We start from the raw sequence: 27,998 nt of genomic DNA, 5'->3' as shown, positions 1-27,998 counted from the left end.
CAATCATTTCTATATTTGTCATAAAATATTTATTTATTGAAAAAACAACAACTGCTCTCAGTAATGTTTTAGAAAAAAGCCCTAAAATAGTCTTTCAAAGGAACAAAAAACTCCCTTATCAGAGTGGCTGGACGCTCAGAGAAGATTCTGCTTCTACATATGTCTTCTGCCAACAGGAACAAATCTGTATAAACAGATGTAGCACAGTATTTGCTGGAGAAATATAAACAAAGAAAAAATGTGTTAATGTGAAAATTTAGAAGATATGCTGGAACCTCATTCTTCTTACTAATATGAATTAATCACCACTTCATTTGCATTTTCACTTCAATCAATACAGGGATTTATCCTGTGTCTGATCCTGGCCTCTTTCCTTTTGCTCTTGTCTTAGTAAATTCTAAGATGGTCTCATTGTGCACTTGGTAACTCTGTGATAATGAAAGTTGGCGTCGCACCACCCTGTTGTCTGACAAAATGCTCTGACTTAATGCTGTGGGACAGGGGATATCCAAAAGATACTTTTTTCCCTCCATTGCTGCACTTTGATATGTCTGCTCACCATGCCACCATCTTAAAAGCACAGTGACTCTGTTAGCAGAAAGGAGACTACTGGGCATGTTTTTTCTCTCCAGGCCCACAGATGTGCATGTGTGTGTGTGTACAGACACACACATATGTGTGCATGCTTGAAAGCCCAGTTTCCCCTGTGATTGCTCTCCCAGAGCAGGGATGGACTAGCCATTAATGTCACTAAGCTGTATCTGATGTACGAGTGCACATATTTGTTTCTGGATGGAGGAAGTGAGGATGATTATACCATGTTTCCCTGAAAATAAGACAGGGTCTTATATTAATTTTTGCTCCAAAAATGCAGTAGCTTATTTTCAGGGGATGTTTTATTTTTTTCATGTACATCAATCTACATTTATTCAAATACAGTCATGTCATCTTCTTCGGGTTGCTGCACAAGTGTAGAGGGCGTGGTTTCACTTAACTAGGGTTTATTTCGGGGGTAGGGCTTATATTATGAGCATCCTGAAAAATCATACTAGGTCTTATATTCAGATTAGGTCATATTTTCAGGGAAACAGGGTATCAAACGAATATAATGTATCTACAGACGTTTTTTAGTTGTTGCGTGGTGTCCGACTTTTCGTAACCCCATGGGCCATGTTGGTAGCTTCAGTGACACCATCCAACTATCTTGTCCTCTGTTGTCCCCTTCTCCTCTTGCCCTCACACTTTCCGAACATCAGGGTCTTTTTCAGGGAGTCTTCTTTTCTCATGAGATGGCCAAAGTATTGGAGCCTCAGTTTCAGGATCTGTCCTTTCAGTGAACACTCAGGGTTGATTTTCTTCAAAATGGATGTTTGTTCTCCTTGCAGTCCAGGGGACTCTCAAGAGTCTCCTCCAGCACCACAATTCAAACACATCAGTTCTTCGGCGCTCAGCTTTCTTTATGGTCTAGCTCTCACTTCCGTAAATCACTACAGGAAAAACTATAGCTTTGACTATTCGGACTTTTGTTGGCAAGGTGATGTCTCTGCTTTTAAAGATGCTGTCGAGATTTGTCATCGCTTTCCTCTCAAGAAGCAGGTGTCTTTTAATTTTATGGCTGCTGTCACCCTCTGCAGTGATCATGGAGCCCAAGAAAGTAAAATCTGTCACTGCTTCCGTACCTTCCCCTTTTATTTGCCAGGAGGTGATGGGACCAGTGGCTATGATCTTAGTTTTTTTGATGTTGAGCTTCAGACCATTTTTTGCACTCTCCTCTTTCACCCTCATTAAGAGGTTCTTTAATTCCTCCTCACTTTCTGCCATCAGAGTGGTATCATCTGCATATTTGAGGTAGTTGATATTTCTTCCGGCAATCTTAATTCCGGCTTGGGATTCCTCCAGTCCTGCCTTTTGTATGCTGTATTCTGCATATAAGTTAAATAAGCAGGGGGACAATATACAGCCTTGACATACTCCTTTCCCAATTTTGAATCAATCAGTTGTTCCATATCCTTTACTTTACTTTATTTAGATTCATACCCCACCCCTCTAGACAAAGTCTACTCGTTCTATCCAGTTCTGACTGTTGCTTCCTGTCCCACATATAGATTTTCTCAGGAAATAGATAAGGTGGTCAGGCACTCCAATTTCTTTAAGGACTTGTCTTAGTTTGTTGTGGTCCACACAGTCAAAGGCTTTTGTGTAGTCAATGAAACAGAAGTAGATGTTTTTCTGGAAGTCTCTGGCTTTCTCCATAATCCAGTGCATGTTAACAGTTTGGTCTCTAGTTCCTTTACCCCTTGGAAATCCAGCTTGTACTTCTGGGAGTTCTCGGTCCACATACTGCCTACTTTGTTGGATTTTGAGCATAACCTTGCTAGTGTGTGAAATGAGTGCAATTGTACAGTAGTTGGAGCATTCTTTGGCATTGTCCTTCTTTGGGATTAGGATGTAGACCGATCTTTTCCCGTCCTTTGGCCACTGCTGAGTTTTACAAACTTGCTGGCATATTGAGTGTAGCACCTTAACAGCGCCATCTTTTAAGATTTTAAATGGTTCAACTGGAATGCCATCATCTCAACTGGCCTTGTCGTTAGCCATGCTTTCTAAGGCCCACTTGACTTCACTCTCCAGGATGTCTACAGATGTAGTGCCCCTTAATTTTGGTGGCCACCCTCCTCACACGCAGATCTCCACACCTTAAAATTTCAGGCTATGGGCTACCCTGTTTTGTTCCCTTGATCTTTCTCCCTCTTACAGAACTCTTGAGTGGGAGCTCCTCAGAGAAGCAATGTAACTTTGAGAAGCCCCCATGCCAACTCTTGTGTTGCCCTCGGACATTTTGGAAAGAGACAGCTGACAGTTTTTAGATGAAGATATGGAAGCCTGAGTGGTGCAGAGGTGAACTGCTCTTTAGCAGCATGAAGCAGATCAGGGATGGGGGACCCATGGCCATCTACAAGATAGAGGTTCAAAACTTACAGATTTATAGCAGACATTTCTTGAACTAGAGCACCCATTCAGTGAAATGCAAAAACCAACAACCAGAAACCAGTTTGCAGGACAAGACAGGTAACAAGTCCTGCTGATTTGGCTGAAAAAGAAGGTTGTACTCCAGGACAAACGCTTATGAGAAACAAGTCATTCACCTGTTAACCGATGGAATGTTGCTCCATACATGTACTGCATTCTGGATGATGTCACCTTGTATCTTATATCTGACCACCGCCTCCACCTTTCAAAGGGACAAAAGGTTTAATATATCTCAACAGTTTTGCAATATCAGTACCATATCACATGCTAAATATCTTTCCCCTAAACAATTCAGTGATTTGAGCCTCTGAGAGAGTTTACATTTTGAGGTTTAAAGTAGAAGAGCAGTTCTTTGAACTGGGATCAAAAACAGGTATAAGCCAAAGATGACTGGAGTAAGATGCTCTTGAGAGGATGCATCCTGGACACAGCATTCTGCAACAACTGCATTTTATCATATACTCTTCAAATCATGGCCCGATAGAACCAGTTGTCTAATCTTGAGGTGGCCAAGGCATATGTAGCAATGGAGAGATCTACTTTCTCCCAAGAAAGGCCAACTCCAGTTGCACCAATAGAAGCCATGTAAAAGTATCTCTGACAACAGCTGGGAATCCAGGAGAAAGGCGGTATCTAGGAATATCCCATGAAGATCTGGCTCTTTAAAAAGAGTGCTGTCCTATCAAAGATATGCTCTTTAATTAATGTTGGACCATCCTTCCTATTACCCCAAAGCACTTCTGTGAATCAGTTCTTAGCTTGTTAGACCACATCCTCCCTAAAGAGAGGAACAGCAGTTATCCCAGCACCATGTCTCTGGTACGCCACCCTCTAGGCAAGACTGGAAGCAAGGACCAATCTACATGACTTTTTTGCCCATTTTCAGGGCTGGTCTGCCCATTAGGCAGAGTGAGGCTATTACCTGTGCTCATTGAGTGCTAGGGGAGGTGGCAAAAATCCCCACACCTCCGACTGTTCACCATCTGAGCTGGCCATCCGTATCTGCTACTACCATGGCCTTCCCACCTTCGCAGCACAGCTGCTTCTCAAACAACCTTCCATGGAGGCGGCTAGGAGAGAGCGAGAGCTGCCACTCTCCCCACCCATCGTCATTGTGAGGGTGGCATCATGGCAGTGAGGGAGGAGGAGGAGTGGCTGAATGACAGCCACACTTCTCTTCCGGCCTCAGGTGGTGGCATAAGTGCTTGTAATTGAACACCTGGCTCACTCGCAAGTTACAGTCACAAGTCTGAGTGGTTCTGGAAGACATATTTCCTGAAAGTAAGTGTTCCAAGCTCCGTTTTTTCTGCTTACCTTAAAAAAACGAGAAGCTGTATCTCTATCTTCTTCATCAAGAACAAGGTTGTCTACAAAGAGCCAGAAGAAGGGCTTCTTGCTTCCTTCTGTGGGTCTTCCATACTGAAGTATTCGAAAGTATTGGTAAAAGTACCAGGCTTTAAGGGAAGAGAGAAGAACAGGCCTTAAGAGGGTGGTCTCTGGAAATTTCTTCTGAAACTAGGTTGCAGTCTTTTGAAGAAAAGAATGGCAACACTCTAAAACTACACACCCGTTGCTTATCTCTAAGGAAGTTTGAAATTAAGTTGAATGTAGTTCTGGACCTTTTAAATATTCAATTTAATTGACAAGTTGCTACTTAATATTGGCAATTCAGATTTAAGAATCAATTCCAAAAGGTGGCAAATACTGGCAGAGGTTATAGAAAATGCTAGGATCCAGACGTAAACCCCTCAAATCTCTGTTCAGAAAGCAAATTAAATCTTTCAGGAAGAAGTATTCAGGTGGCAATAAAACAACACCATCAACAACAATTCTGGTGACTCTCTTTGGTTTCTATAGTTATAGAGTAGTTTAACATGGTTTAATTCTGAGTCCTTCCTTCTGGTGGCACTCTGGTTCTCTGCAGCTTGTGAAATGTGGCCTGGATGGCAGAGCAAAGAAACCCATGAGCCACATATATCCCAGGTGATCTTGGTTGGTTCCTCTTCCAAGCACCCAGGAGGCACACAGGAGGATACTGATCTGATTGCTAGTGGGATTTTCAACTCTGGGCCTTGTGCTCTGCAGTCAGGTGCTCCAACCCACTGAGCAATACCAGCTTACAATATTCTTGCTTTTAAGAATGGCATTGGGTTTGGACACGTTAGAGTTAGGCTAGTCCTAGCATTAGACAAGTGAGGCCATGGGTAGCATCCAAAGAGAGAGCTAGATGCTATGCAGTCTGTCTTACTCTTTTCCCTCTCCCCAACATAGCCTGCTGCTTTTAAGTGTGTCAACAGAGGCCTTCCCACCAGTAATGTTGAAGATGAGAGATTCAAGTAGTGGCCCAACCAGCTTTTGTACATGGAATGGGAAAAGCATTGTCTTATTCTTTGCCTTAGGCAGCAAAATGCCTTAAACTAGCTCTGGATTTGGACATGGACAAGTGTCCTACCTCAGCCATCAACTGAGTGGGAGGGTGAATGCAATCCAGACTGGATAGTGCTGAGGATCCTTTGGGCTGCCAGATGTTCTGGATTAGAACCCACATAAAATGTTACCAATGTCTGGGGCTTCAAGGTGTTGAAGTCCAAAACATTTAGAGGCCTAGAAATTTCTGACCCCTGAGTTAAGGTTATAATCTTAACCTAAGATGGGGAAACACAACTTTATTAAGGACAATGAAGAAATTGAAATGGTTGCATATTTATATGTTGGCTTGATCCAATCATCAATCCAAATCCAAATTGCAAATAAGAAATCAGAAGAAATATGAGACTTGGAAAGGTGTATAAAAGCTAGACAGTGAAGAAAGCAGACATCAAAAAGATTGATTCATTCAAAGCCCCAAATCCTATTGGGTGCAACAGGAACTATGCCATTTGCAGTGACAGATTGCAGCTAATTAAAGGCATCACTTTGTGATTTTAGGGCATAAGTCACTTTGCCCCCCTTTGTGTACAAACCATGTGCACCCTGAGATTATGAAAGGAAGTCTTTAAACAACAACAATCTGCTACTGCCAGTAATGCCATTCCTGTCACATAGGCAGAGCTGTGCAGTAATATTTCAGCCAAAACATGGTGTTGAAGGACAGCTTTACGGATATGTGGACCACCATAAAGACCAATATGTGGGTGCTGTATCAAAACAGGCCTGAACTTTCAATAGACGCAAAAATGAAGTTATTGTATTTCTGGCATATCACAAAGAAATAAAGACCCACTGAATAGGACAATAATATTGGGAAAAATGAAGGCAGTGGAAAAAGAGGAAGAGAAAATAAGACCGATGTACTCAATAAAGGAAGTCATGACTTTGAATTTGTAAGACCTGAGCAGGACTGTTAATGACAGGACCTTTTCAAAATCACACATTCTTAAGGATGCCATATGTTGAAAGTGACTGGATGACATAGGTATAAGGACAAAAACACAAGAAGAACCCATTGTAAGGGGGGGGGGAACTGCCCAAGGCTATTTGGACAAACCAAGCCATTGTATCAGACAATGTAGCTGCAACCTGAATGTCATTTTATCTAACCTGTTCCAGAGGAGAGTGAAAGTAAATGCACCAAAAATGATAAATCACTTTGGACTGACTGAAGCAATAAAAGTGATTCTTAACAGTGACCATTTCAAATACGTTTATACATCTTACCAGAGGGGTATTTGTATGACCTTGCCACTGGTGGAGTGGACCCAAATATAAAATCAAACAGGCCCAATTCTTCTATCTATAAAACAGGGGGAAAAAAAGCTTCAGAAGGTGGGATGGAGAAGAGGGTATTTTGTATTTTAAAGGCACATACATTCATATCAAGGGACAAGAGCAATTTCTAATCACAGAACAAACCTAACCTTACTAACTGGCATGCCAGGCAAAAGCAAAATAAAGGAGATAAACAAGGCAAAAACACTGTGGCACCTTGAAGACTAATGATTATATTTTAATGTGAGCTTTCATGGACAAGCCCACTTTTTCAGATGGAAGTGGACTTGTCCATGAAAGCTCACATTAAAGTATAGCCTTTAGTCTTTAAGGTGCCACAATGTTTTTGTCTTCTTTACTTTTGTTTTGTTTTTGCCTGATACGCCAGCACAGACAGATGCCACTACCTCTAAAACTTGCTAACTAGGTTTTCTTTAAATACATTGCTGCTAATTGTTTCACTTATTTCAAACACTGCATGGTGCAATGACTAGTCAAAGTACAGTGGTGTCTCCCTTATTACTGTAATTTAGATTAACAGTGGAATCCAATTTGCATCTACTCAGAAGAAAATTCTTCTGAAGTCAGTGGATATCACACTCAGCATATACGTGTGCCTATAGGGCAGCAGCTGAAGCCACATGGAAATAAATGAATGTATTCCATGTACGTAGTTATTATTTAGATGTGTTTATGTGCCATATTTTCTTTTCCTAAATGAATTCAATCCATAAAGGAAACTCAAACTGAAAAAAAATTAAACAGCAATCTAGCAATCATTTAGGGAACTGTGATTAAAGAAGATAAAGAAGTAAAGAGAACGGGGGGTGGGGGAAGCACAGGAAAGAATATGTTCTGGAATGATGCCTTGTTTTGTGAGATAATTATTAATAATAAGACTGATTCATAGCAGTGAAAGGTTAACAAATACTTGGCCAGGATCCAGCGTACAGAGATATCCAATTCCCTTTAAAACTAATGATGCTTCGGCACTTTGATCTGTGCCAGATTGTAGCCACTGAACTGGGCTTTGGGCATTTCACCCCCATTCAAATGTGTTGCCAAGCATGTTAATTAAATGGTCTGCATGCTTACAAAGACACTCCGGTTCAGCATAGGATTAGCTTGCACTGAAATAAAATGACTCATACTATTTTACCTAGCCATTTCCCCCTCCCATTTTGCCAAAGTTTCAAAGACATGCCTCTTCTGTCCCTAAGCAGAAGTTTCCAGGGGACTCGCCAAGTCAGCCTGCTGTAGCAAAAACAATGAGGAGTTTTATATATTAAAATGTTAACACATTTTATTTTACATAAGCTTTTGTGGACTGTAGCCAACTTCCTTATACATACCTGAGGATGTGGGCTATAGACCCCAAAAGCTTATGCCAAAGAAAGCCTGTGAGTCTATAATAGACCTGGGCAAAGTGCGGCCCGAGGGCCACATACGGTCCACAAGCCGCTCCTGTTCGGCCCGCAGACAGTTTTGAACATCAAAACCATTTATAGCTTTTTGTCTAAAGTTGAGCAGTTGCTTATCTTTAACATACCACAAAAAACCTCTAGTATTTGTGAAGACTAACAAGTTTAAAATAAAAATAATCACATCACTGTTTCATTTTATTTTTAAGTAAAGTTGGTTCGGCCCCTGAACACAGTTCAGATTTTTCATGTGGCCCCCCCATAGAAATTAATTGCCCACCCCTGGTCTATAAGGTGCCATAAGACTTCTTGTTTTTCTTTGCCTGAGTTAAATTCATACAAACCTGAATTAGTAACATTCTTGACATTTCTCATATATTTTAAACTGTCATTTAAAATAACGTTTACTTACATGTTTTCTTGTCATATTTGTGACATCATCCAAATACTTCAATCGTCCATTGCTCATATTTTCCCCCAGGAACCCAAAGCTTTTCAGTTCTGGAAAACAGAAATAGTTCCTTCCAGGTTTTGAAACTCAAAGAGAGTCACACCTCTCTACTGTGTGTTCTTTCCCTCTCTTAATCTGTTGTTGCTGTTGATCTGTTAAATTGGTTGCTAGTATGTGTGCAGTAAAGAAAATAGTATACACAAGTCTGTAATTTCAAGTAAAGAAACTTTTAAAATTCTGGCTACAAATGCCTCAGAGTGAGTTATCCAGTTAATGAAAAGCTCTCAGGAACTTTGTAGCTAATCTCCTCTGTAGGTCCTTTCCTCTAGTCCAGAGAGGTACAACCTATTGGCTGCTCCCTGCATGCCTCTCAAAGCTAGGGGAACTCTAACTTCTCTCTTTTAGGGTGAGCATGAAAAGTGCTACTTCCTGGCTTCCAGTATTATTTAACTACCACAAGGAGAGGGAGGGAGAACCCCAGCATGATGTATGGATAGAATACTGGACCAGGAGTCAGGATGCTTGGGTTCATATCCCCACTCAGCCATAACAACTCATGGAGGGCAGGCAATGGCAACACCACTCCTTGATCTCAGAAACCCTACCAGAAAGTGACTGATGTCAGATGACCGCTAATTAGTAGCAAAGAAACTGTGATCTTACTGGAGATCATCAGGGCATACTAAAAGCTTCCCTAGGAATCCTTAGATTTCAGCATGGAGGAAGGGAAGATTTAAACTTCCCCATCCCTGCATACCAAGTGTGTGTGTGTACATGTGTGCAAATGTGAATGAGAAGATATGCTGTCCCCAGCAACCCACCCCTGTATGACCTGCATGTGGCTCTTGAGGCAGAAAAGCTTGGGCAGTCCTACCCTAGCGTCTTGCAACCCAAACCACAAAGTGCCGCTAGTGAGGCAGCAAGCGCCACAGCCCAAGGATTTCTGCAGAGCAAATGGGTCCTAATGGTTCAAGCCACAGGCTGTAGGAGAGGGGGAGGTATTTCCCATTTACTTACCCGGTGTAATGTCATCAAATAAAGAGAGCACATGGATGGGTTTTCTCTCCCGTGGGGACAATGGCTGATATATTTCAAGAGAGTTCTAACACAACCAATTAAAAAAAAGATACTGTAGTTATTTGTACAGGGTGCCTTTTATTTGATTCTAGCAACAAAAACTAAATATATGCAGCATGGGCGGCTGGTGCCTGTCCTTGCTGGTCCATGACAACCCCAGATACACTTCTCTGATCTGGATGTAGACTGACACATGTGTGTGTAGTTAAACATTTCCACATCTGATTTTATATAGAACTCGTGGAGGTAAGCCCGTCTCCATTGGCACCTATCTAGTTTCCTCCCTTATATCCCTATGTGCTGCAATTATAACGGCATTCTTGCCCCACAACCCACAGCCTAGCATTAAAAGTTGTCCTCTGAAATGGCAGCAGGCAATGCAATTAATAATGCAAAGTGCAGTTAGGGCAATTAAGTCACAACTAAATATGGCTGCATAAGGGCTAAATCTATAGACTATAATGTGAACAAATAAGCCTCAGATTTTCTTCACTTGGAAAACCTTGAGCACCTTTTAAATCAGAAATAGTTGTTTGTATTGCAAAATGATGAGTTATTCTACTCTGTAAGGATTATTGTTACATATGCCTTTGTGGTCTACCTTACTACATCTCGGCAAATTTCTGTAATGTCATAATCTGTAATATGATTTAGAAGCAAATGTAATATCTGTCAGATCGTGATGAGGAAATACCTTAAGTGCTGAAAGAAATGTGATTAACATTAGACAGGCTTTCCACATCTCTTAAATCTACAGATCAGAATGCTCTCTTTTGCGACTGACCGCCTGGAGGCTTCACTTTCAAGCATGATTACTGAGACACAAAGTTCTTCTCTCTGGAAAACTAAGGTGGTTTCAGCTTTTAATGACCACACAATCTGCAAGGTCTAATTTGAATTTTAGCGACCCATTGGAGAATCTACAGTGTGCTGGCCCTTAAAATGCCTCAATCCTAGTTTCTGGGTAGGTGTCTTTCATTCTCCTTTTCCATCTTGAGTGGATGGAAAGGAGATTCGTGGTACATGAGTTCTCCTCAAATGTTTATGTCTACAGAAAGCTTCCAAGGAAGCTGAATACTATGTATTTACCTCTGGTTATTGACTCCAGTGATTGATGAAAATACACAGAATTGCCCATGGACTAATCAATGTAAGAACTAGCAAATGGTGAACTTTGGCCTTCCTGATGGATCAATGACATTTTTTCTGCTGTTTCTTAGAAAGCTTAACAACCTTATACCAGGTTGGGACAGAAAAAGCATATTTGGGATTTTTGGCAGAGTCCTCTTGCTTCACACAATGGTGTAGGGCAAATCACACAAGCAATTTTACCCCTTTGCTCTGCCATGCTTTGACAGGTTTGAGCTAAACCTGAAGGAATTGTTGAATACAATTTCATGCATAGCAATAAGTATTTGTCAGAATCACTGCTGTAGAGAGAAGTAAAGTAAGAATTTATCCAGCTGAGTTAATTGTAAGAGCTGAGAGAGCAATCCCAGGATTGGCTAACCCTGGGATAAAGCTAGCAGACCTAGCACACACACTCTGTGGGTTGCTGGGTTGGTGTTCTCATGTTGCTGTGCTGGAGTATCCTTACTTACTTTCTCCAAACCTTTATTGGCATAAATACAGCTGGGATTACTAACAATAAACACAACGGGTTATAATTTGGAAGTTAATTTAAGAATCTCAAGCAGAAAAATAGCGACAGCTTCAGTGATACGGGAGGAAGAATCATTCAGAAAAATCTCAGGGGTGTTCGGCAGGGAAGATAACCAGGGTTCTAGTAGTGCCTTACGAATGGAAAAATGAACTGAGCAGAAAAACAATATATGGTCAAGTGTATCCGGAACCAAATGGCAGAACAGGCATAATCGATCCTCTTTAGGAATATTTGCAAATCGACCGGTATGGTTCGCTGAGGGAAAAATGTTAAATCGGGCTAACATAAATGCTCTTCTTAACCTGGGGTTGATAAGTGAGGAAAAATAATTTGGATGATAACCAAGTGAAGGGAAAAGACCAAAAGAAAGCGGGGAACAGGTAGGATTCAGTTTGGCTGCAAGAACCTCAAACTCATGCTGCCAGAGTTTAGATTTAATAAGAGCATGGGCCTGTTGAATTCCTAAATCATTTAGGGATTCTAGATTCAAATCAAGGGATTGAAGTTTAATCTCAATCAACTTCAGCCACTTGGAAAGGAAATTGTCTCTGAGTAGATCGTATAGTAAGGAATTGGGCTTAGAATTTAAATGTAAACGAAGCCAATATTTAAATGTGGTGGACCAAGCAAGGGTAGAAGGGAGATGGGTACCCAATTCCAAAACTAAAGTTGAAAGACGAATCATGTTGGGGACTCCTAAGATTTTCCTGAAGAAGGCGGCTGCCAAAATGTCAACATCGTGATCTATGGCCTCAATCCAAATAGGAGCTCCATATAGTAAGTGGGAAAGCAATTTAGTCCGAAAAATAAGCAACGCTGCAGGCACAAATTGATTGCCAGATGAGTAGTGAAATTTTGAGATGGCATTAAGATGGAGGCTAGAGGAAGATAGAACCAATTTTTTTGTGGGGACGCCAACTGAGTTTATGATGCAGAGTGATACCTAGATATTTAAAGGATAAAACCTGCTGAAAGGTTTGTGCTCCGATTGTCCAGGGAGATAGTGATACAGAGTTGGAAAAGTTAATTATTTTAGTCTTGTCAGCATTTATAACCAGGTCGTTAGCTGAACAAAAAGTTTGAAATTTGGATAGGGTACGACGGAGACCAGCTTTTGTTAGAGATAATAGGACTGCGTCGTCCGCGTACAAAAGCACAGAAATTGGGGAACCATTAAGAGAGGGTGCAGCATTAGTAGAAGCAGAAAGAGAGGAAGGCAGGTCCGCTAAAAATAAATTAAAAAGTAGTGGGGCTAAGACACATCCCTGCCGAACACCTTTGTCAACTAATAATTTGTCAGAGAGCTCATAGGAATTTGGCAGCCGAATCTGACATATATTGGAGGAGTGGAGACGCCTAAGCAAAAAAAGCAGTCGGGGTTCAATACCCCAGTTGTTAAGTTTATCCCACAGTAAATTCCTATTAACTGAATCAAAGGCTCCTCGTAGATCGACGAAGGCGGCAAAAAGTCTAGCTTTGTGATAAACTGAGTATTTTTCGGCAAGGTGATACAAAAGCAGAACATGATCCAGAGTCGAGGCTTCAGAGCGGAAGCCTATCTGTTCCTTCCCAGGGAGGTTTTTAGAAGAGGCCCAAGCTGATAGTTTTGATAAGAGAAATTTAGAATAAAGTTTGCCTATATGAGACAATAGGCTGATTGGGCGATAGTTACTAGGAAGAGAAGGGTCGCCCTTTTTGAAGATTGGTATCAGAATAGAAGATAGCCAAGAGTCCGGAAATACACCGGAGTGATTTACTATGGTAAATAATTTGGCAAGCAGATGGGACCACCAAAGAGGATTGTTAGACAGAATCTCTGAGATAACATGATCAGGCCCTGGGGATTTGCCAGGTTTAAGGGTGGAAATTAACTCTAGTACCTCATCGGAGGTAACCGGGGGCCAATCTGGGAAGTTTTGAGAGGGATTGATAGAATAATGGGGAGAGCACGAGGAGGAGAAGATTTTTGAAAAATGGGTAACCCAAGAATCAGAGGGTATTGGAGAGTACGGAGAGAGAGCATAAGATAAGTTTGTACGGGAAACAAGGGACCAAAAAACCTTAAAATTCCGAGAAAGAATGGCTTGCAGCAGATTGGTCCATTTGCGTTGGGCGTGTAGATGTTGTTTCATATCCAGAAGGGTGGTACAAGACCTTCTGGCTTCGAAGTAAATTTTAAGAGCATTAGGGGAAGGGTAGGCTTGAATAGAATGAAAAAGAGATCTGACCTGTTTCTTTGCCAGCCAACAATCGGAGTCGAACCAAGAATTAGCTCGATTGTGGGAAGAAGACCGATAAGGCCTACTAAGAGCTTGAACCAAGGAGGCCAAGAGACAGTCGTAAGTGTCTATAGCCTGGGGGGTAGAGTTGGTTGAACCTATAGTATTAATAAGGTCAATAGTCTCTGGCAATTGTGACCATGATAAAAAGTCAGTGTCAGTTTGAGGGGACCATTTAAGGCGTGGTGTGGGGCTGAGAGGGGGGGGAGTAATAGGAGGGAGACGGACTGGGAGATTTAAGGATAGTCGAAGAGGCAGGTGGTCACTGTCAGTTCGTGTTTCAACAAAGAAATCAGATATAAATGGAAGGAGAATAGGGGAGGCAAGGGCATAATCGATTACACTGGGGCCCTTGACAGAAAAATGAGTATAACCCCCAGGAATGTCTCTCCCCACAGTTCCATTTAATATAACAACTTGGAGACTGAGACTAAGGTTGGCTAACAAAGCAGCATAAGCATTGATAGAATGGTCTTTAGAGGATCTTGCAAGGTTGAACCAAGGAGGGGTTGATGTTTCAAGATCCCACTTCAAATGGCTAGCCAGTTTGATGTTATTAGGTCCTATTCTGGTATTTAGATCACCCATAAGAAGAACAGAAGCTGTGGAGTGAGTCCTTAAATGGAGATTTGCAAGATTCTCAATCTCGGTCCAGTAATTATTCGGGGAAGGAGCAGAAGGTGGTATGTATAAATTGAAAAGTAAAATAGTAAATTTGTTACACTGCAATAACAGAATCTGAATATAATTGGAATGGGAAGGGATAGAAGATAGTGTAAACAAGGAAGAGGATTGAAAAAGACAACATAGTCCAGCTGCAGGGCGACCCTTAGGGTTAAGTTTAATAGCGGGTATATGAAACGTAGAGAAACCCGGAATAAACGGAGGTGTTAATGACCAGGTTTCTTGAAGCATAATAATATCATAGCCGGATAGAAAACTGGTTAAATCCTTATCTAAGGCTTTTCTCTGCCACCCAGAAATATTCCAGGAGAGGAATTTAATATGAAAAGGGGAATTAGGGGGCAACTGAGAAGTATCATCCAGTCATGAAGAGGCTGGAAATCTAGGATTAGGGGTGGATGGAATGGGAAAGGGGGGGGAACAAGCAGATTGGAGGCGAGGGGAAGTTATCTGGGGTGGGCTGGGGCTAGATTGTGGTAAGGAAATTAAGGGCATAGTATGACAAATACCTAAAGAGGAAGAACAATTTGAATCCCTACAGGGTTTTGTGCTATTAAATGTAAGTTTGGGATTGACTAAATCAAACTTTAAAGGGGGAGGGTCTTGAGTAAGAGCATCAACCAGGAGAAAAGCGTCGGGTGTTACACTACGTTTGATTAAACAAATTGGGGATAGCGGGATAACGGAAGAGGGCTTGGAAGAGTTGGTAGCTATAAAATTACAATCGGAAATGTCCAGTTGTTTGGGAAGGTCAACATCGGGTTGTGGAGGTTCCTGAGAATGTCGTGGGTAGATTCATGATGTTATCAGAGGGAAAATTTTGGAGAGGCAATGATTGTATTTTAGGCGAATTAGGAGTATCCTGGAAGAAGCCGTGTCTTCGTGCTGTGTATTGGAAGAGGAACTCTGGCTGCTGGACTGAACATATGGTATTTGACTGCTGAACTAATTTATAAGGACATTGACTCTGATTTATGCATTGAACTCTGTGGAAACTGCTGTGTATGACTTTGGGACTGAAAACAAGGACTAAGCTGTACATTTATGTATATATCCTGTAAATAATACAACTATTCTGCTATCAATACTGCTTTATTGCTTGGCGTCTTCATCTCTCAGGGAAGTTCTACTAGTTAGCACCACCTGGTGCATCCTGGTAATACCACAACTCTGTCATGCTTCACACCTCCCCACATCCTCTAGTTGCATGAATAGTTGTGTGCCTGGCCATGCACCTGGTAGCAGGGCAGATGACAAACCAGAAGGGAAGCCACTTATATGTTTGGCTTTACACAGTTTTCACTGATAGGACTCTACCCTATGTCTATATGGATTCACACTAGCATTATTTGGAAGAAATGCAGAGGCTGTCTGTCAGTCCCCATAGTCATCTTGCCCCATAAAGAAAGTCCAAACATGCAAGTCACTGGATTGAAGCATATAAACGATTAAGGATTAGGTCTTTTTCCCAACTTGACCATTCAGGATCAAACTCTCCTCAAATATTTTGTATTATACTGAGGATAGCTTACAACATTTCTATAACAACAAAAAGATCTATTTTTTCTCTTGGCTATGGAGAGGACTGCATCTAATATCAAAGGGAACAGGGAAGCCTAAGTGGGTGGGTGGGCAGCTTACTGTCCCTGCTCTTCTGAAAATCTAGGGACTTAAACCCTGTGAGTCCCAGTTTTCACTATACCACTGGCGTGGACACTTTTGGGGACCAGAAATGGCTTCTGGTTGATGAATGTGGGCAGAGAGCAGTGAAAAGGGAAGCACAGGAAGCTTTTGTTTGCTTTTGTTTGTACTAGTAGTGCTGGGGGTAAAATCTTCAACCATTGTTTTAAAGAAATGTAATGGCATTTTTGCAAGTGGCTGTGCTTTTTGTCATGTCAGCTGAAAGAGTTTTACTGCCCCATCTGGAAAAGGAAGGCTTTTTATTCCTTACTTTTTAAAATCACCAGCAAGCAGTAGAGTTAAAGGAAAGGGACAGACCCTTTGTTTTTGAAATCTGTTGGTTTAGGGCTGTAAAATCTTATTCTAGATGGTCCATTCTATGAAATATCTATCCGGTTAATGCAAAGATAAACAACCTTCAAAATGTTTTTACATTAAGCAAAAGTCAATGCAACATATTCCCTTACAGATTCCTGATCATAGAAATGCTTCAGTTCTTCACGCCATCTTGTCCTCCTCTTGAGCAGCCCATGTCCATCTTGTGACTGGCACATGAAACAAAGCCAAGGGCTGGTTTCTCTGACTCCCTTTGAATGCCCAGGATGAACAAGCGTATCAATACATTCTTCACAAAAACACCTAAATGAATAAAGCGATTTTCTGGACATGAAGAACTCCTTCTACATGTCAGAAGGAATCAACATATGTAGATGCAAAGAATTCCCAAGGAGCCTCTTGCTGTAGGGAAGGCAAAGTTTTTCCCCCCTACTACAAAGTCCCAGAATCTCCCAATCAGCACAGTCACAGGCCATAAATACAAGGGATGACAGTGTCCCTGTGGAATTTTAGCCAGTATCCATAGAACTGAGAAGCTGCATCTGAGAATCACCTTTTTTCTGCATACTTACCAAATGTATTACAACGTTCTCCATCTCATCACTCAGGGATAATGATGACAAGAACCAGGGGGCACTCAATTCATGAGCATGCATGCTTGCCCACCTTACAAATCTATTTGTATTGCAGTGAAAATCGGTACAAGAGGAGAGCTTGGACATGTTCCTTTCTTTCACGGAAAAAATTTACTGTCTGGGGTATTACAACTTCCAGAACCCTGTGAACTGGGCCATCCCGCTGAAGGATTCTGGGAACTGTAGTCCAAAAGCATCACTTCTCCAAGCTCCATAAAAGACTGAGTGTAGGAATTCACTTCCTGGAACCTACGTGACCATTACACTAACATACATGGGGATATTGTACAAGGAACCTACAGAGTCCTTAACTGCACTCACAGTAATGAAGAAAAAAAAATCATCATATACATCATTGAGTCTTTGATGGTGTTTGTTAAAGAGGTGAATGTGCGTGTGCTATCTGGCAATCTTTAACCTAGGTTCTCATGCAACATAATATCAGAAGACCTTTATGCAAAGGCTCCTTCTCACGCCTCAAACCTGGTAGCATCTCCAGTTCTGGATGCAAAATGTGGGTATCAGTCACCTGTGGCATCTGGGATCATCACACATTATCAGAGAGTTGCCCCAGCAGCAGATGGCACAGTCAGCTTGGTAGCCATCATCATCACACAGGAAGAAGCGCTCCAGAAACTTCTCCTTTACAAACAAAGCCAAAAACTGTAGTTAGTTAATACTACTATGTTCCTTTGTAAGTGTTCAAAGCCCATGACAAACTGCACCAGGAAATCTAGAACTTAGAAAACATTACCTTTTAAAACCACAACTCCCAGACTCTGCCAGCCAGCAAAGGTAGATATGCAGACATTCTTAAAATAGTCCTTCATATTGAATCGTTCACTATATTATGACGGTGTGTGTGTGTCTAATAACCAACTTGTTTGAGGCTAAGGGATGGGTTAATCGCTCTAGCAAGAGTGGAACCACAAGACTTTCAGCGTTGCTCAGACAGGTGCCTTTTTGCTTTAGCAAACAGGACCACTAATAGCACACCACTGGGTTTTTCAGTTACTTTTGTATGTTTCTCGGGCCTAAATCTAAAGGTTAGTGCCAGCTACAGGAAGCCCACTGTCTCTGTGGGTGCTCAGCCTTCTGGGACTGCACTCCAATTTCCCAAATGATTCAATGTGTCTTGTCTGACTGGAAGTAGTAAGCAGCTTTAGGCCATAGTCTTTCCTTCCTCTCTCTCTCTCTCAAGTTTTTTTGGTTTAAAGTATTTTCAGATGGAAAAAAAATTTATTTTAAGGCATTAATGAAACAAACAATGCCAGTTTTGAAAATATAACTCTGCTGGTTGATTACAGTATGTTGCTCTTGGCAGATCCCATTACAGTATTGCTGTCCATCTGCTTGGCCTGGGACGCTGATAGCTCAGCTGAAGATAACAGACGTAAAATACCACTGCTGTTAGCATCTTCACCATCAATGACTTTGCAAGGTTTAACATTGTTTTGGGAGCTTTTAATAAAAATGAGGTATGGAGTTGGCTTGTGGACTGAGTATTAGGGGAACTTTGTCCCAAAATCTGGAACCCCTTCTGGTAGCACAGCATCGCTGGCTAGATCTTTGGAACACATAAAGTTTTATCAGGCATTCTTTTCTGTACAATTTAATCTTTATGAAACATTTGGCCACAACATGTCTCAGAATACGGAAAGAGCTTTCATATTGCGATGTGTCTTGCCCTCACCCTCTGCAGGTCCTGTTTTCACTCCTAAATGAAATTTAGGAGTCGAGATGGGCACAAATCAGAAGAATGACGAATCAGGGTGGTTCATGAACTGTGGCTACCCACAAGCCACAAGCCACTCATGAATCCTGGAAAAAATAAACGGGTTTGTGGGGTTCTTCTTTTTCTTTTCTGGTTTGTGTCCTAATACCATCATGAATTGACACAGGGCTTGATTCAACAGTAGTACTTTGGAATTAAGATAAAGGATCTCCAAAATCCAGGAGTTGTTCTTCCATTATCCTTTAAATATAGGTTTTCAACTGATCATAAAGAGAGCTCTGAAAAGTTACTCTCTCAGACTACAGCTTCTACAGGGCTACTTTTAGGGTAGATTTTTGAAGTTGTAATTCCAAACTGCAATCAAAAATTGGGACGTAATATGGGGCTTGATGCTGAACATCCACAGGTACTCACTGTGCATGGAGCACACATTCCTCCATGAAACAAAGGGTGCTGAGTATGAATCTCAAGCTCTCCACAACATATACAGATTTCTATAAAATACAAAAATATTATCTTATGCAGTACCATTTTCAGCATCCATTTTTACAGATTACTTGGAGATTTTGTTAAACTCGGTTTAAGAAGAAATAATATTTGTTCACATACTAAACATACTACTTTTACAGTTAAAATATGTATATAAGAAAACAACAAAAACCTTGGCAGACTTCTCTATAGTTCAGTTTCAACTAAATTATGCCTGACATTTTCTTGTTGTAGTAACAATACATGAAAAGAATCCCTTTGATAGGGGATATGGTTTATACATGAACGGAACCATCTCAAAAGCAGTACCCAGTTTTTTTCACTGAAAATACCCTATTCTCAAACAATAAATAACATTCTTCTTATGTAAAGACAACACCCATTTTTATGATTCACACATCACACACCTTCTTATTATCTGCTTCTGTTAGACAATTTTTAAAATGACAATTGCACACACATTTTTCTCTCATGTTGTTGTTGTTGTTGTTGTTATGCTCCATTGAGTCACTCCCAACTTATGGTGACCCCATGAATAAGCCATCTCCAAAATGTCCTCTCCTCAATAGCCCTGCTCATCTCTTGCAGACCCAAGCCTCTGGTTTCCTTTAGGAAGTAAATTCATTTCATATTGTCTTTTCCAGAGAATCCTGCCTTCTCATGATGTGCCCAGAGCTTCAATTTCAAACTTTTTGCCTACAGAGATAATTCAGGTTTGATTTGACCTAGGACCCACTTCTTTGTCTTTCTGGTAGTCCAGGGTATCCGTGAAGCTCTCCTCCGCCACCACATTTAAAATGAATTATTCCCCCCCCCGTCAACTTTCTTAACTGTCCAGCTTTCACACCCATACATGGTGATTAGAAAGGTGACAATGTGGATGATCTTGGTCTTCGTCTCCAGTGACAAAGGTCTTAAACGATCAGCCTTTCCCACTTGGTGCTCTTGAGACATGATGAATATCAATGATAGGAATATCATCCTATCATTGTCAGATAGCATGGCTAAGTCCCCTCATGGAAGTTGTAGTACCAGATGTCTAAAGGCTACCAGGTTAGCGATACTGCTACAGATAAAGGTGTCCTCACATTGTTCCAGCTGCTGAACAACTATTGAATTCAATTTATTTTTGATTTCCTTAGCTTGAGATAGGCTTGAAGTAGTGAATCAAATGTGAAATGGACACAAGATCTTTCTTATCCCACAAAAAACCCTGAGACTTATTCAGTTTAAAACTTAAAACATGGGAAGCAGCACAGCTATATATATATATATAATATCTATATATGCTGTCATACAGATGCAGACATATTATTTATATATGATTTTTATAAATCTACCATATCTTCTCTGTGCATATCTTGGCTGAGTTCTCACATATATCTGTGAATGGAAGATTTCTCCCATCTATGAACTAAGATTGCTGTTTTGTGTTGACAGACTATTAGCCTCTGGGCGAAAATGCTTCAGCAGTGTTAACAGCAGCAGCAGAAATAACAACAATCGTATAAGGCTATCACTTGATTAAGTATGTTTTAGTTAAGTAATCAAGTAACCTTTAATGGATTCTTTTCTGCATGTTTGGATAGAAACAAAACAAAACAGTTGTGAAAAATAAATAGCCGATTTGTCTTTTTCATCATTAGAGAGAGCTGGAACTTCTGGTCTGAGAGGAGGCGGTGTTTGCGCTGAGCCCCACTCCCTTTTTAGCCTCCCCCCCCATCATTATTATTTAATAGGCTTCATCTTAGAAAATACATTCCCTCTGCTTCTTTTTATTTTTGTATATATGTATTATTTGAAAATAATTTAAATGGCTAAATCTGGTACCAGTTAATTGGTGAGTACCTTTCCAAAGAAACGTAACTGATTAACTTAACTCATTCATTGATTAAACACTGAAGCCCTACTAGCAGTTATCTTAAAAAAAACTAAACAAAATGTGTTGTTTAGATACCACCTCATAGTACTTAAAGCTCTCTCTGGGTTGTTTACAATATAATTATGCAGGCTACACATTGCCCCCCCCCATGAGTTGGGCACTCTGTTTAGCAACCTCAGAAGGATGGTAGGTTAAGTCAACCTTGAGCTGGTACCTGAGTCTGGGTTCAAACTCAGGTTGTGAGCAGAGTCTTCACTGCAGTACTGCAGTTTTAAACACTGTGCTACAAGGCTCAGGACAATAAAAGTAATGATAGCAAATAAAACATCAGTAGCAACAAAAATTGTATCTTACCTTCTATATTTCTTCCTTTATAGCTTATTTCATATGCAATGTTTTCTAGGAAAAGAAAAAGAATCAGGGCATTTCTGACACTTTAATCAGTGTAACTGATCTATAATTCTATCTACATTGGCTGGAATCTACTGTATATCTGATCTTTCCTCTGTATTCCATCCTATCCTACATTGGCAACACTTTTGCATAAGGCATTGGAAAGGTTCAAAAGTTCTTTTTATTGTTTTGAGAGAACTTCTCTGGACATAAACAGATATTAGAGATAGCCTGTGTTGCTAAAAAGAAATCGTTAACTAATGTGAGCATCTGGGTGTCACAAGCTTCTCTTACTTTTAGGATTACGCAGATTGGCTTGGTTTGATGATTGGTCTTCAGAACCTTAGCATGGGACTCCTATGAAGTCTAAGTTCACAAACACAGAAGGACTGTCCCAGTCACCACTCTGCAACACTTTCAGCTCTAATTATTTGCTACCTCTAATACAGTGGTGCCTCACTTAACGATTTTAATTGCTTCCAAAAAAATCATCGCTATGGGAAAACATTGCTAAGTGAAACGCAGTTTCCCATAGAAATGCATTGAAAACCGGATAATCCGTTCCAATGGGAACAGATTGCCGTCCTTAAGCGAAAATCGCCATAGGAAACATCGCTAAGCGAAACATGGTTCCCCAACTGAAATGCATTGAAATCTATTCAATGCATCTCAATGGGGGGAAAAAATTACAACAAATTTAAAAAGAGTCGGAACAAAGTCAAATTAGTTTAACAAAGGGTTTATTAAGTGCACTTATGATTTCAAGCATTCTAAACATTTTAAAAACATTTTTAAACATATAAAAAACAGCCAACATGAGGCTGTCAAAACCATCGTTAAGCGAAACAGGGGGACCCAAACTGTCATCGCTATGCGAAGCATGGTCCCAAACATCGCTATGCGAAAATCACCCATAGGGAACATTGTTAAACGGAATGCAAGATTGCTCCGAAAAAGCCATCGCTAAGCAAATTCATTGTTAAATGAAGCGCTTGTTAAGCGAGGCACCACTGTATGTTTTTTTTGCCTCAATGGCTGCTCTCAGACTGTGAAACTAGTCTCTATAGAGGAAGGCAAGGTTGACCCCCTTCCTCTTCTCCTTCTGCCTTTAGGCCTTCTGTTTAGGTGTTTATCTTGGGTGGGTTTTTGACAACCATCTGCTTACTAAGATCATGAATAGTATTCATTTTAATATTCATTTTAATGAATAGGTGCCATACTCTCAAACTATTATCAGGTTAACTGATGTACTTTAAAGACTATTTTTAATTCACTTGTGTTTTGAGATTATAAATGTATTCAATAATGTCTTGCTTTTTCCATTTGTTCTTGTTTTTAAAATTCTGTCACGAACTGGGTTGGTTCTCAGTTCTGGGGAAAGTTGGGCTATAAATAAATAAGCAAATATCTTCATCGGACCAGCATAGAAATTATAACTGCTTTGGGACATGTCTGCTCTTTGCTAAAATATAACCACAGGGCTGGTTTTAAATGTTTGCAGGTGTGTGGGCTTCATAGGTACTGGAGATGGTGGGGGGTAGGAAATGTACCATAGCTACTAATACAGATGGTGTTGTATTAGTGTTCGGTAAAAGGTGTTAATGAGTCAGTCCCATGACAAACTTCTTACTTGAGGCAGAGCAGCAATTCATACCCACATCCCACAGATCAAGGTGTGTTGTATCCATGGTCAGGTAAGTTATTTTGGCACACAAATTCCTTCCCTGGTATCCAAGAAGGAGGAGGAAGAAGCAACATCTAACTTTTTGGTGCCATTTCATGAGAATTAGACACCCAAGATGGCTGCCTTATTCTATCCAACGATACTGCTGGCACTGTATTAATTTTGTTTAGAGCATGAATAAGTTGGGTAAATGACAAGACCCCCGACTTATCCAATTCTCCCCAGATATGGCTTACAGTCCAAGCTGAGGGAAAGTAACTCTTCTCCCCACCATTTTGGGTTAGGCACTCCCCTGCCTCAAACATGTCCACACACCCCCCCCCCAGTATTATTCCTCTTGGTACTGAGATTACCTTTGCTGAGCTTCACTAGATTTAGTTCTTCTATTGATCTTACAGAATTTACATCCTTGGAACTATCATCCACCAAAGACAGGACTAAATCTGTGGCAGAAGAAGGAAACAGAAAATTATAAATCAAAAGGCATATCCAGATTTCCTGTTCCCTTTAAGGCAATTTAGTCAGAACACACTCTGGGTGGCCTTGTCACAAATCAGGATGCTATGAAGGTCAGAACACTTTTCTGAGTTCAGCAAAAGGCCAAGTAATGCACAGCCAGCAGTATAGAGGTAAATGTGGATGTGTAGGCATTCACCATAACAGTCTCCATAGCTACCACAATCCCATAAAGAGAGTCTAAAAATGCAGACAGCATGGTTCATCCTTATAAGCAAATGAGGAGCAGGTCTTTTGTGAGATTAATAACTCTTAATTGCACATTCAAGACTAAGCCACCTTCAAATACTTTGCATTGTAACAGCGATGGCTTGAAACAATGTCTCTTGTTCTTGGGATAAGCCATAAACCAGGTAATGCCATAGAACCTGTTATTCACAAAGTCCTAGGACTTCAACCCTGAGAGTCCTGGCTGTGTTAGACCACTACATACAACAGGCCAGGTCTCTGGCCCAAAACATTTTAGTGAGAAAGAGCAACAAATTGCAGCTCCTATCCAACCAATTCAAGATAGCTACGTAATTTTGGCACATGAGGCAAGAAATCCTACATGTGTCTCTTTGCACCTGTGTTAGCAAAAACATATAATGAGAAATTAAATAACTAACTTTTTCTTTTTAATGGTACCCATTAAATGCCACCTAACCCTGCCTGATGTTAGGACCAGCCCTGAAAAAGAAATGTAGTCTCATTTGAATAGTGGACTATAAAAATAATTAAAATCCCAACATGGATGCCATTCCTTGTAGAAATAAACTTACCTGTGTTTAACCCTGGTGTAGTGGTAGGTATAATTTCTTCCACAGAACTTAAAGAAATAACTTCAGAGCTGTTCCTGACTGGTGTAACTAAGAGAGAGAGAGAGAGAGAGAGATTGAGAGAGAGAGAGAGAGAGAAAGGTAAAGAGGATTCAGGGGGAGGGGGAAAGGGAGGGAAAGATATAACCAGAGTTCTCCCTTCAGTCACTTTTCTTTGTGTGACCTCCGAACCCAACAACTGCAGTAATCCATGTGAGATACAAGGCTGGGCAGCCCATGGCCACACATAGCTCCCAGCAGCCCAAGGGTGGCCACAGAGCCCTGCTCCTTCAGCACACTAAACATTGTTCAATTTTTAAAAAAAATGGCTGAAAATGTCCTACTGCCCCTTCTAGGGGACATGACAGAGCAATTTTACCACACCTGCTATTAAATGAACATGCCAAGGCCTTCTTTACATGTTGGGACTTGGGTCTCCCAGCACTCAGATCTACTTCCATGGTTTGTTTGTTTGTGGGGAGGAGTGAATTGCCAAACTGCTCAAGTGTTCCATCCCTGATTCTGAGGTGTGGGTAGTGTTCAAGGGGCACTTTTCCCCACTACCAACCTCTGTCATGAGTTTCTATGGCCAAGCAAGGATTGGGTGTAATTCAACACTTTATTCATCACATTATCTCCATTGGGGCATGTGGGCACTGGACACTGATGCCAAGCCTCACAGAATATTTTCTGCATTGATGGGGGATGGACTCGATGACCCTTTGGACACCACCAATGCTACAATTCTGTGATTCTATGACAAGTGAAGGAAAACAGTGAGTGCATAATCTCATAATTAATGTTGACGAAAGATCAAAGGTCTGTGAGATGGAAAAGCACTGTTGCAAAAGGAAGAAGGCAGATTTGTTACTGCCATTTCTTCCTTTCTTTTCTTGTCAAGGGAACTAACCGCATTGTTTTATTCTGAAAAGAGCTAGTTTGGGAGGTACAGCACATGATTACTGTATTTTTAAAACCACTGACAAGGGATATAATGTAATCCCATCAAATAACTACTTAAAATAGTGGAAAAGCAGAAAATAGCGATTAGTCAAATCAGCTATAGCTGTCCAGCAGATGCTTCCTTGCAACCATGTTCTAAATGTCACCTACACTTGTAGTTGAACTAACATCAATAGAAGGAAACATCACATTTCTGCCCCTTCCCTTCCAAAAACTCTTCTATTTATGCTTGGGGGAAACTAGATGAACTGATTTTTCAGAGACATTGCTATCATTCTCAGTAACTAACTGATTGGGAAGCTTTGAAAATTGGAATGATCCGTCACACTGAGCAGATTTCCACCTCCTCCAGCTTTCACTGCTGATAGTCCAATGTGTGTGCTGTTGCTCTTAACATCCCTTGCAGGTCTGGAGTTAGAACCAACTTCATCACTTCTGCCATGGTGCAACCACATACCAAACCACCAGGTTTGACACTTGAAAGAGTCAGAAGAACTGCACTACAAACATCAAGCAAAGAAGGGCAGGAAGATCCCAGCTAGATTTACTCTCACTAGTGCTAATTTTGCTACCGATATCCAGCCTGTCTCACAGTCAACCTGCAACCATGATTTTAAAATTCTTCTTGAAAATACCATTACTTCCTCTTGGTCTCTGGTGACTCGTGGGAGACACTTCTTCCAAAGAACTGATAGAAATAATCTCAGATAAAGTTCTGTCCTTGAATGACAGAGCTGGAAGAAAGAAAGAAAGAGAGAGAGAGAGAGAGAGAGATATTTTACACATCTAGATACAGTGGTAATTGATCCATATGGACTATTGAGGCATGTCATGCCTGCATTTAAGGAACTGTGAAAACTTAAGCATCTTAACCACAAATAGTAGGAAATGGGCATATATTTATATTTATTATTTATCTACTAAATGTATTATTTATCTACCTCTCTCCTTACAGATGTTCTTGTTCTACAGTTCCCATAATACATCACCAATGGCTATGCTGGCTAGGGCTGACAGGAGCAGTCAAACACGAAACAGCTGGAAGGCCATAGTCAACCAACCCCATATTTAATGCCAGTATGTTGTTGTTATGGGTCCTCCTGCCATTTCTAAATCATGGCAACCCCTTCCATGGTATGTGAAATGTAAAAGGAGCAATTTACCACTGGCACCACTCAGTGAGTTTCCATGGCTAAGCAGAGATTAGTAACCCAGTCTAACACTTTATTCATTATATCACATGAGCTACTTTTTGATCCACCTTGGCAGTAGGAGGATGTGCTAAAGACACACTTAACTAATACTATACCGGAGGCTTGCTGGAGTGCTAGGTAAACACATCTGGAAGATACTGAAGGCAGATGAGTAAGAAGTGATGCTTATGGCCCTTCTTGACAAAAGCGCAGTCTAACTGGCCGTGTGCCTGCATAGAGCTGTCCTGGTCTTATCAAGAGTCAAGAGTCCCAAACCATCACTTAAGGCTAGCCTTCCCCTGCGCCCCCCACCCCCATAACAGGGACATCCTACACAGGTTTAGCTGCCTGTCATGGAATTTCCTCACAGAGTTCAACCAAGGTGTGTGTGTGCATATGTGTAGGTAGGTAAGAAAGAGCTACCAGACCCAGTAACCATTTGAGAGGAAACAGGCAGAGAAGGTGCAGCTGCAAACCAATGGCTCTTCATTCTTCTCCTCCTAACCAGTTTTTGTCTCAGTGTTCTTGTGATGGTGATTTTTATTTCTTTTTGGTGCCTCCAACCACCTCACCTCAGTGCTGAAGGCTTATTTCCCCCTCCCCCCCCCAAAAAAAACAACAACCATGTACACTTTGGCCTGTTCTGATGATGGTCTGTTCTGTAGACATGTATTTATAAAAGTTACATTTTGGGGGGGACTACAACCCCAGCATGCCTAGCTGGCTGGGGGATGCCCCACCCTGTAAGTCCTACAGGTAAGTTCGCCCAGCTCCGCTGCTAAGAAGGCATCTGGCTTTGGAGAAACGGCCTCGATGCTTTTCACGGGCGTGCCCTTTCTCCCATGCAGATCAACTGACGAACATAGGTTCGCTTTTCTCCCCTGTGTCTGGTCAGCTTTGGGGGAGGCTCCTTTCCCCCCCTCCTCCCGCAGGTGAGTGGTGATGGTGGCGAGCGCCCAGCGGCGCCTCCCTTCCTCCTCCTCCTCTTCCTCCTCTTCTTCCTCACCTGCCTCTGAGAAGCTGCACGTTTCTTCTCGCTCGCTGTCGGTGTCCAGCAGGACGACGACAGCGGGCTGTTCCTGAGCCATGCCGGCCGACGACCTTCGGCTGCGTGAGCGGGGCTCGCTTCCCGCGGGGCCCGGGCGCCGCGGCGGGAGAGCCCAGCCCTGTGGGGGCGACAGGAAGGATCGGAGGCGGCGGCCCGAATCCTAGGCAAAGCGGCCGCCTTTTGCGGAGAGCGTTTGCAGTAATACAGGCCTTTGATTACGCACAAGAACCCACCATCACGCTCGTCTCAGAGAGTAGACCAGACGAGGGAGGGGGGAGATGAAGGAGGGTCGAAAAGGGGCTAGGTAAGGTGACCAGCACCCTAGCGCTTCTCC

General features: G+C 41.5%; 1 protein-coding gene across 1 annotated transcript; it reads right to left on the bottom strand.

The window, feature by feature from the left end:
- Positions 1-6: 6 nt before the first annotated feature.
- On the bottom strand, positions 7-27,954 carry DNMT3L (DNA methyltransferase 3 like). Its single transcript, XM_078390505.1, has 14 exons — positions 27,623-27,954; positions 26,059-26,157; positions 24,425-24,511; positions 23,501-23,590; positions 21,425-21,469; positions 19,114-19,193; positions 17,494-17,606; positions 16,461-16,632; positions 9,628-9,712; positions 8,572-8,660; positions 6,688-6,763; positions 4,345-4,484; positions 3,147-3,232; positions 7-213 (listed from the first exon to the last, which is right to left on the bottom strand). The coding sequence occupies exons 1-14, from the start codon at positions 27,702-27,704 to the stop codon at positions 69-71; spliced, it is 1,389 nt and encodes a 462-aa protein (XP_078246631.1). The 5' UTR covers positions 27,705-27,954; the 3' UTR covers positions 7-68.
- Positions 27,955-27,998: the final 44 nt, after the last annotated feature.

Source organism: Pogona vitticeps, chromosome 3 (assembly GCF_051106095.1).
Source record: "Pogona vitticeps strain Pit_001003342236 chromosome 3, PviZW2.1, whole genome shotgun sequence".
NCBI lineage: Eukaryota > Metazoa > Chordata > Lepidosauria > Squamata > Agamidae > Pogona > Pogona vitticeps.
The sequence above is the reverse complement of the archived record's forward strand: the minus strand, read 5'-3'. Positions and strand labels throughout refer to the sequence as shown.

Excerpts from the sequence above, each read along its gene's own strand:
- DNMT3L (XM_078390505.1), bottom strand. The coding sequence starts at position 27,704 with ATGGCTCAGGAACAGCCCGCTGTCGTCGTCCTGCTGGACACCGACAGC. Across the intron at positions 21,470-23,500 it reads TCTAGTGAAGCTCAGCAAAG|AAAACATTGCATATGAAATA; the intron begins GTAATCTCAGTA and ends TTCTTTTCCTAG. Across the intron at positions 19,194-21,424 it reads TAAAGGAAGAAATATAGAAG|AAATCTGTATATGTTGTGGA; the intron begins GTAAGATACAAT and ends TGTATTTTATAG.